Genomic DNA, 9,960 nt, shown 5'->3' on the forward strand with positions numbered 1-9,960 from the left:
CAGGCTGGTTAGTAGATGAATCGCTGGCGCGAATATGCCCCTGACCCCCATCTCACATGAAGCATTTGAAACAGGGCATTGTTTACCATCATCCAATCAGCGTGGAGCAAACAGCGTGACGGTTGCTCCCTAGCACACCAAATCTGTGCCGCGGACGGCCGATCGCTTGGAAAGCTTCATTTCTCGAAAGTGTTTCCGCGGTTAGCGCTTGGATTTTGAATGGATCTTTGATTGAATGACACGAGAAGAAGCGTCAACCTTTTGGTTTATCCGGTGTTCGATTTAGAAGCCGGGCGATTCCAATTTCTGGGTGAAAATCGGCTTCGACAGCGGAGCGGTCGAAAATGAGCTTTCCACCCTCTTCTCCTTCTTATACAGTAGAGTAACAGTAAACGCAAAATCTACCAAATCGCTCAACTTCGCCATTTAGAACCACAGAAACGACAATACACGGCAAGTGAAGTAGGTTTACATTTATTTCGAGCCTTCACATAGACATTCCTTGATATAAGTTTACGATATTACGACTCTTCAATATTCTCCCATACATTTCTTTATACTTAGAACAAACGACCAGACACGCCGCTTGTGTGGGCCCCCTGTGATCGTTACCGCGAACAGTATGGAGGGCTTTTAAGCCTTGAAAGATGTAACTGAAAGTGTGGCCACCCAGCTGTTCGTGGCTTCTAGAATAAAATCGTTTGCTGTTGATCTTTTTAAACCTACTATGAAAATGAAGTATTTTCATTACTGCCGGTCGAGTCGACTTTCTAAATCTGTATCTGGGCTGTAATAATGGTAACATAAGCTTCTTGCACAATCCAAATGTTGCGTAATTATAGTATTTTGTGGCATTTCCGGAAACACATGGGATGATTTGTTTTGTTTTGTTTTGTTTTTTAACTATTAGTTGAGGCCTGTTAACTCTCGCATTAAGTTCGGCACAAGTGAAATTCGACTTTAGAACCGGGCCTTAGATATAAATACTTTAAGACAAGAGATCAGTCCACCTTATGCCGAACCTCTACTTTATGAGAGCAATGGAACGAAGTGCCATAGCCGACGAGATTTGTGAACAAACAGGAAAAGGGCACGAGGTCACTAAGATAATTACGATATTTGGAGGGTTTTCGTATCCAAATATAGTATACGTATTTCGTGACATTTCCGGGAGTGGAGAGGATTTGTTTCTTACCAATCATATTATTAGTCGAGGCCACTTGTATACGATTTCTTTTCGACGAGAGATCCATTTCTGACTCGAATATTTGCTTTTATTTGTGAACTGCAAAGAAGCGGAGTGTAACCGCCGAAATTTGCTGATCGCATGTTACAGTTGTTTCAGATGATGCAATGCCATTGCCATTTCGAAACTGAAACTGACAGAAAAGGGAGAAAAGTTCATCGGAATTGCGGTTCAGAGAGCAGAGATAATACCTAACAGTACAAAAGAGAAATTTGTCATGTGAGTGGATGATTTGAGTTGCTTGCGTGGCCGAGAGAAATCTAGACTCAACTAAATTCCCAAAATTGTGACTGATGTCATTGTCACCCTGAGAGGGACTTTTCCGTTACAATTACCGTGAAATTGTTCTTAGACGTTTATTAATAAAACAGTGTGTGTGTCGAGGAAAAGGCAGATTGAAGATTTTACCGAGGAAGGCGCTACATCGCTCATTGCAGGTAGGTGAAGCTGATTGTTTACCGTTCCTCCTCGGAGGAGGAAATGAAATCGACATTTCCACGTTCAGTGAGATGGAAGTTTTAGTCAAAATGTCTCGTTGGACCGTAAGACATTGTGTGTAGGACAACTATATGACCAGAATTGATAATATAGCAAATGCTGGGTTAAGCCGACCAGAGACTTATTGCTGTTCTCGTTAATTATTGCTGCCTGTATGGCGTATCGGACTTCATGCTTTCAGGAAAATAGTACATTTCGAATCACGGAGTCATCTCAATGCATCAAGAGGTTACAATCTCGTGCGACGTATCTATTAGGAAACTTTATTTCTTAATATACTCGTACCACTTCGTATTTGTGGCCGACTAATTATTAACTTGAAGATTCCTACTGTGTTATTAGTATGAATTTTTCACTTGTAAGTCCACACCGTCACGCAAGTCAAATCGTAGGATCTTTCAAACTATTCGAGGCTAATGTGAACTGGGCACTGAAACCCGGCGATTTTCTTCTAATTTCTCGCACCGTTGTTCAAGTAGTCGAGGGTTTTGTTCTGATGCCCACAGACCCTTCCACGGTTTTAGCGGCCATATTGGTTGGGAGTCAAACAAAACCTCGTTGCGTAGCAACGAGCCATAGAATCTCTTATGATAAGAAGACCCGCATCGCTACCCTCGTTTAATTTTCGCTTTGATCAGGAACAAAAATTAATTTTCATCGCTGAAAAAGAGAAGACATTAATAAAGGTGAGTGACTTTCTCCTCTTGGCGAAAAACCTTTTCTTCTCTGCGTTTTATGGGAACACTGAGATCGTTTTTCTTTGGACGTGACCTCGCGGCCGACCTAATGCCAGCTGGTCAGAGTGCTACTTTCTCGAATGACTTTTTGTAATTAAGTAACTTAATTGTGCAGAAGAGAAATTGAAATAAATGTGTCTACTTGCTCTTTAAACCTTTTCTTCCAGACACCGGGCTAACATACTCTTGAAACTCCTCGTCGGATACCACAACCCGAACATTGCGTTCACAAGCAGAAAAGGCTCTCGTGACAAGCTGTCTTTTTTTCCCAGTTACACTTAACCCTCTTAAACTTAGGTAACCTTTTAGTGCACCTAAGCTTTTCAGGAGGAAATTTTCGTAAAGATCTTCTGGATTTACACTAGAGGGCTCTTTAGAAACACGCGTAGCCATGTTTCCAAATACAAACAATTCGTTTAAGAATTGTTTTTAAAAGCTTGAAAACACCTAAAGTACAAAAACCAAAACCAAAATTTTAAGTACGTTGCAATGCTACCGTCATAAATCATAAAATCTAAAACTATACAGTATCGATGGCTAAAAAACATATTCTAATTTTTCAACCGAAAGAAGTGCTTTTTAAAATGCCATTCTCGCATCATGGCGGCCTCGAGGTCACCTTCAAACAACATATCAATCATAAAACGCCATAAAACGCAGTGATAAAAAGGTATTTCGCCAAAAACTTCTGTACTTACTTTCAGTAACGTCTTATCTTTGTTCCCATTAGATTTGGAGACGAAAATAAGCGATTTTCCCTGTATAAAGTTACGATATTGATCCAAGGTACCGACGCGCGTCTAATAATTACAAAAGAATATATTGTTCGTTACTACGTAACGAGGTTTTTTTTGACCCCCAAACAATATGGCCGCTACAAACCGTGGAAGGGTCTATTTTGGTAGGTATAAATAATCACATGGAGCAATCAAAGATCAATTTTACGGAAAGTTGAACTTGCAATTATTTGAGTCGCTAGGGAAACGAGGTCGATTTGTAGAATTCTGAAATTTACGAGTAAGTTAAACCTCAATTGCATGAGGAAGTTATGCAAGCAATATGTCTATCACATGGAGGGCAAAATGCTTAGTATTTGCTTTGGGCAACATAAGCTTGAAACGGAGAGATAATGATCTCTTGTCCACACTGAGCAACTGGTAACTTAGAATTTGAGGCAACATTCTCTATTAACCAAAACATCGAAACCAGCGCCATTATTTGTTTTATAGAGCTCAAAAGAGCACGGCGAAAACAGAAGGTTAGATCTACATTGTGGCTCTTTCACTCAAGGACTCTACATTGTGTAAATCACTTCACGTTCATGTCCTTATAGCTTATACTTACTTAAGGGACGAGATTAACTTTCTGGTTCCTGTTACCCTTCAAAGAATTGTCTAAGTTAGGAAAGTCGATGCACAAAACTTCCCCTTGTCGACAACCCCTCCCTGCCCAATTTGCTTTACTGTAACCCACTTATGTTCAGTGAAAAACCTCCCGCAAGGCGCGGTTTGCCCAACGATAATGCAATAAATGGATATTAAATATAAGGGAAAGGTTCTCGGTTTGCGATTTATTTGATTTATTTAGGGAAGGTGTTTAAGTAGTGTGTGGCTATAGATTGATGTGAAACAAAGCGGGATGAATTAGAAAGAAGTTTCAAGTGGCAATAAGGTTTTCTTATTAAATCGGAAGCCTGAAGAAAGTGGTGCAACGTTTCTCTTTATTTTCCATGAACTTATTTAGTCTAGTGGTATTCGCTGCAGTGTAAAGCGCCTTATTAGAACTCCTTTGTTTTTACCTTACAGTGAACTAGAAGTGCATGTTAGTGTCCCAAAAGTAGAATTCTGCACGGTCACGGTTCGAACAACGATTTCCATCACAGTCCTCTTTGTTTATGCGCCAATTGAACCTCACTCTCGGTAGTAAACTAATTAGATTCACTCATAAACACAATTACAATTTCGTCAAATTTTTGCACTACCGCATTTTAGGTTTTGAAATGGCGGAAGGAGGGAAATCTGATCTCAAAGATGAAACGCTCCCAAATCAAGCTAAGCGGCTCATAATTGGCTTACCCAACTTCGAGTATCAACTTGAACAATACTGTTCGTCTGGACGCCAGCACATGACCATCCTGCTGTGCGGAAAAACAGGTGTAGGTAAATCGCATTTGACGAACGCGCTCATTGGAAAACGTCTGGCCAAAGAAGGCGAAGATCTCGATCCAGAAACATATGAGGTAGGCAAAGAAGACAGAAGATGCATAACACCATTACGTTTTCCTTTGCCCCTGTCAATATCCATGCGGTGTTATGCCTCCGACCCTCTGGTGTTCATCAAGGTGGTTTAAAATGATCGTTTAGGATCCTCCTTAAGTGCATTCCCTAACTAGGTCCAATTTCTTTCACGTAACTCACAGCTAATGTCACTCACCTCTACCTTCTCAATCATATTCTCGTTGTTACTTTTTGTTTTGGACTATTTTTCTGTACCTACCTCATGCATTGGAAGTGAAAACCTTTCAGGATTCTTTCACCAGCCTTTGTGATCAGCCTTGTTTCTTAGTCATGCAGCTTGACCAATGAAACTTGATTCTTGAAAAAGCTTGTCATGGTTATCTATCCCATCCCTCTGAAACCCAACACCTTCCACATTCTCTAGAATACGCCCTATGCATTCTGCAGTCTAATCTTAATATCATTTGTGCCTCCAACCTTCCTGTCTTCAGTTGGCCTCTTTCCATACAAACTCCTCGGCATCTTTCACTTTTCTGTCAAGCACTTTATAATGAGTGTTTAGAAACCTAGATACTGATGTGCCCGTCTTAAGATTCTTCAAGGTCCAGAGCTGTTCGTGACGAGCTGATTAGTGATGGCTGAAAGACCTTAAAAGTGTTGGAGGGTTATTTTTGAGCTTCTTTTTTGACGGTTGACGCTTTAATTTGTCCTTTTACATGGTTGTATATTGAGCCCCTGGACGACTTCTAGACCGTTAACCTCTATTTGGGGTACTCGAGATTTTCTTTTTGGAGACCTCGTTAGTCACTAGCTGAGAAGCACTTAAAAGCCCTTTGAGATTACTTTTATAGCTTTTTAGAATGAAGTGGTGTTTTCATCTTTGGATACCTTTCCACTTCGGTGTTCGTAAAATTATGTCCTATGTAACTTAATATCGAATAAGTGTTAAATGCATGGCTCCAGGAATTCTCGGTGATTACCTTTCCTTCTTTGAGCAGATAACTCTCAAGTGGGGGTTGTCTGAATTTGCAACAGATACGTGGAAAATTGAAAAAAAAAACTGATCACGTTTTATCCGCTGAAACAACCCCCAGCTAACTGATAATTCGTTAGGTTGCAGTCTAAGATTATCGAGTTCTTTTTAGCCAAGAGTGGTCTTTAAACTCTCGGTTGCCTTTTCATTTTGGGGTTAGTGTCTACTAGTAGACAGAGTTACCCTTCAATAATGACATGAGGCGTACTTGTTTTTTTGATAGGTAAAACCTTACAACTTCTTAATGAACGGCGTGGGCATAACGGTAGTAGACACCCCTGGGTTAGCAGATGGCAGTGGAAACGAAGAAGTGTATCTGCAAAGAGTCAAAGAGGAAGTAACCGGTTTCGATGCATTCATTTTCTGCACTGAGATGAATACTCACCGAATCCGGAACGACGACATTAAAACGATCCAGAAGCTAGCTGAAGCCTTCGGTCCAGAGCTTTGGAAGCACGCTGTTGTGGCACTAACATTTGCCAATGAAGTTCACCCACCACCCAGCAAGAGGGACGTGATGGAACAGGAGTTTTTTGATGACTACCTCCGAAAATTTAAGAGGAAGATTCAACAAGTCCTATTAGACGTTGGAGTACCAGAGGAGACAATGATCAAAGTGCCATTCGTACCCACTGGAGATTTGTGCGAGCCTCAACTACCGGGTATCGAAAACTGGATCGTGTGTTTCTGGATTGCAACATTCAAACGCCTAAACAGAAGTGCACAACCTACGTTTCTCCTTGCAAATATCAACCGTTTTAATTACGATTCAGGGAGAGAAGGAAGTGTCTCACCAGGAATTAGCCTGCCACGACCTGAGTTAAAGGAGGAAAATAAGCAGCAAAAGCGACTAAAGAGAAAAAGCTTCCAGGGATTTCACCGCGTTAATCGAGGTCAGCGGCCGTGGGATGACCAAAACGCTGAGATTAATAGCAACCGTCGTGTACTAAACAGAAGCCAATCGATGAATGAAGGAAAACAACGAACACCTCAAGAAACGTTGCCCAAGCCAAAACCCAAAGCGAAGAGCTCAAGTAATGAGCAAGGTCCAGATACTGACACCATTGTTGGCATTGACCTAGATGAGGCATCTGCTGGCGAGATAATGATGGAAATTCTTGATGAGGTCGGTAGAGAGGACAACAAAATACGGGGTGACTTCATTCGGCCTGGAACTGGCAATCTTTTGTCTATTATATTCGAGTGGTTTATGACCTTCTTCAAAAAGTGGCTACTAAGAGAACCTTCAACAACCAACGAGGCTGTAGAAGAAGAGGAATCACAGGAACAAGAGGGCAACTGAATATTGATTTACGATCTGCATAGGAAACTTTCCCAGTAGAGAAGAAGTCTCCAATCATTTAAGTTTGATGAATTTTATAAGAAGCTTTAAACTTTTTAAAACTTTTAAACTTTAATGATAAATACTCCCAAAAAAAAGGTTTTTCAGTACCTATTTACAAATATGAATGCTAACTATGTCTGACAAGCTATTGTTAAATTCTAAATTCTAACTGTCACTCGATCATTCATTCATGGCAAGTTTCAGGACTTTCTTGAAGGCCTTTACAGATGTAACGTTTCTGAGGTCTTCGTCTAACATGTTCCACAGAGATACTGCTCTATAGGCAAAGGACCTTTGGCTGGTGGCTGATCTGAATAATGGAATGTCAATCTTCTCATTATTACGAGTTATGCGATTATGTACAGAAGATCGTTTTTTAAACTTAGCGCATAGATATTCAGAAGCTAAATTGTTAACACACTTATAAGCTATAACAGCGTCTCTGAATTTGAGTATTTTGTCAACTGGAAGCCAGTTGAGTTCATCCAGTAAGGGCGTTACATGGTCAAATTTCCGAGCGCTGCAGATGATTTTGCAGGCGAAATTCTGGATGAGTTGCAGCTTTTGTATGTTCTTAGATGAGGTATTAGACCACACGGACGAACAGTAGAACATTTTGCTAAAGACAAGAGATGTAATAATTAAAACTAAAGTCTCTCTATCGAAACAGTATTTCACGCGATTGATCTGAACCAGTTTAGTCAAGCAAGAAGAGACTAGGTGGGAGATATGAGTGTCATAGGTCAGATGTGAATCTAGGTATACTCCTAATGAATAAAGGCTGATAGTTTCGAAAGAAACTGTTTGGGGCTGCGTCGGTGGGAGTAACGAAATAATTTGGATATATCAACAAAGTTGAAATGGTAAATTGGCCACCGTAATGATTACAAAAGCTGACGTTTCGAGCGTTAGCCCTTCGTCGGAGCGAATAGAGGAATTGTGGGTTGTGTGTGCTTTTAAAGGCAGAAAATGGAGCTACGTTATTGGTGGGTGCATGGCTTCTCGTTGCCATGCACCCACCAATAACGTAGCTCCATTTTCTGCCTTTAAAAGCACACACAACCCACAATTCCTCTATTCGCTCTGACGAAGGGCCAACGCTCGAAACGTCAGCTTTTGTAATCATTACGGTGGCCAATTTACCATTTCAACTTTGTTGATATATCCAAATTATTACGTATACTCCTAGATCTCTTGCCGATTCGAAGGCCGTGAGAGTCCTTCCAATAAATGAAACAGTAAAATTAACTGAATGTTTACTTATCATTTGCTTAGTGCCGATCAACTTGAACTTCGTTTTCCCATGGTTTATTCACAAATCATTTGCGCAACACAAGTTGGCAACATTACGCAAATCATCTTCGAGCTTGAACTTAGCGTCAATGACGTCGGCTAACGGAAAAGATAGCAAAACTCTAGAGTCATCGACGTATGACTCGAGCTGGCAGAATTGAGTAGCGTTTGGCAGATCATTTAAATAAATACAGAGGAGGAGCGGCGAAAGAATCGCTCCCTGGGGGACTCCGTGTGTGATTAAATCCGATCTGAAATGTAGCTACGGAACCACTGAACTACGGAGGGTGAGGCACCTACAGCGGAGAGCTTCTGGAGTAACTTATGATGGCAAATACTGTCGAAAGCTGTTGAGAGGTCGAGTAAGACTAATGCGCTGATTTCCTTTTTGTCCATCGCCTCTAAAATTAGATCGGCAGTATAAATATTCAACGTCTCAGTTGAATAGAATGACTTATTGCCGAAAGAAGAAAGCGTCCATTCGTTTCAGAACGTACTTAAAGTGTGCTTCGAAAAGAAGGCATGGCTTTTCGAAGAACAGTTCTCTTTCCACTAAGAAAATCACATTTTCACAGTTTTATATTGAATGGTTTTGTTTTCTTCTCTTCGTTTTCTTTAAGGCAGATGCACTTTTTCTATTTTCATTAATTCACTGAAAACTTAAAAAGTCAGCTCCAGCAGTATTACTCCGTAAAGACAAAAACCCATCAGGGAGGGGGGTGGTGTTTTTTAAGTAAATGATGTACGTCCACTGTATTATGAATCGTAAATGAAAGTGACCTTTATAAACTTGATCATTTGATTAGTTGGTGAGACAATGCCTCTTGCATGTTCAAGCACTGTTAACTTTTCTTTTATCTGCACTACTTTGTGAGACGGCGAGGTTTCGACTTACCTTTTTTGGTTGAAGGTCACTGACACCTATTCCTTCCGTGGTAGACATTTTGGAAACGCTTAAACTTTAAACGTTCGACGTAGACATTTTGGAAGGCTTTTCAAAACCCAAGAACTTGTTGACGCTCTAGAATGTTGGGTTACAGTTTTGGAACAAGGCAACCTATCACGCAGGGATGCTCTAAGGAAAAAAGTGACCATTCTCCTTTAGCTAATGAGCAATCAGTATCATTTCACATGTAAAAGACAAATAGGCAAATAAGCAGTTTTTCATCATCTCAGCATGGTCCCTAAAAGTCTTTCCAGTGCCGTGTGAGCTGGCATTTGGGATGGGGAGGGAGTGAATAGAATGATGTACTGGAGCACAGTGCTGGGGGGGGTGGGTGGGGAGCAGCAGGTAAGGTCAAGAAGAAGTCTAATATTGGAGAGAATAGTTACATTTAGGATATGCCAAGACAAATGAGCCTCACTACAATTTAGCACTGCGTCAAACAACTCTGTTAATAAGAAAAATCAGAGCTTGTTATCTAAATACAGATTTCAGCGTTATTCATTAAAGTGTGTTGATTAGATCACAAAGAATTGGGGAAAATACATAAAAATGAGAACACAGGTATACGTGAGCATGGTATACATGATCTAAAAGCGATGCTGGAAGTGTTTACTGTATCACGAAG

The 9,960-nt window shown here is 40.6% G+C and overlaps 1 protein-coding gene across 2 annotated transcripts; it reads left to right on the forward strand.

Annotated features, from left to right (window-relative positions):
* Positions 1-191: 191 nt before the first annotated feature.
* Positions 192-8,106, forward strand: LOC111344290 (uncharacterized). Of its 2 annotated transcripts, XM_088741876.1 has the most exons (4): positions 192-462; positions 565-1,683; positions 4,473-4,720; positions 5,975-8,106. In XM_088741876.1, the coding sequence occupies exons 3-4, from the start codon at positions 4,481-4,483 to the stop codon at positions 7,052-7,054; spliced, it is 1,320 nt and encodes a 439-aa protein (XP_088598002.1). In that variant the 5' UTR covers positions 192-462; positions 565-1,683; positions 4,473-4,480; the 3' UTR covers positions 7,055-8,106. The 2 variants fall into 2 exon arrangements, with proteins under 2 accessions (XP_088598002.1, XP_088598003.1); XM_088741877.1 differs by lacking the exons at positions 192-462; positions 565-1,683 and adding an exon at positions 2,410-2,430.
* Positions 8,107-9,960: the final 1,854 nt, after the last annotated feature.

This window comes from Stylophora pistillata, chromosome 12, assembly GCF_964205215.1.
Source record: "Stylophora pistillata chromosome 12, jaStyPist1.2, whole genome shotgun sequence".
NCBI lineage: Eukaryota > Metazoa > Cnidaria > Anthozoa > Scleractinia > Pocilloporidae > Stylophora > Stylophora pistillata.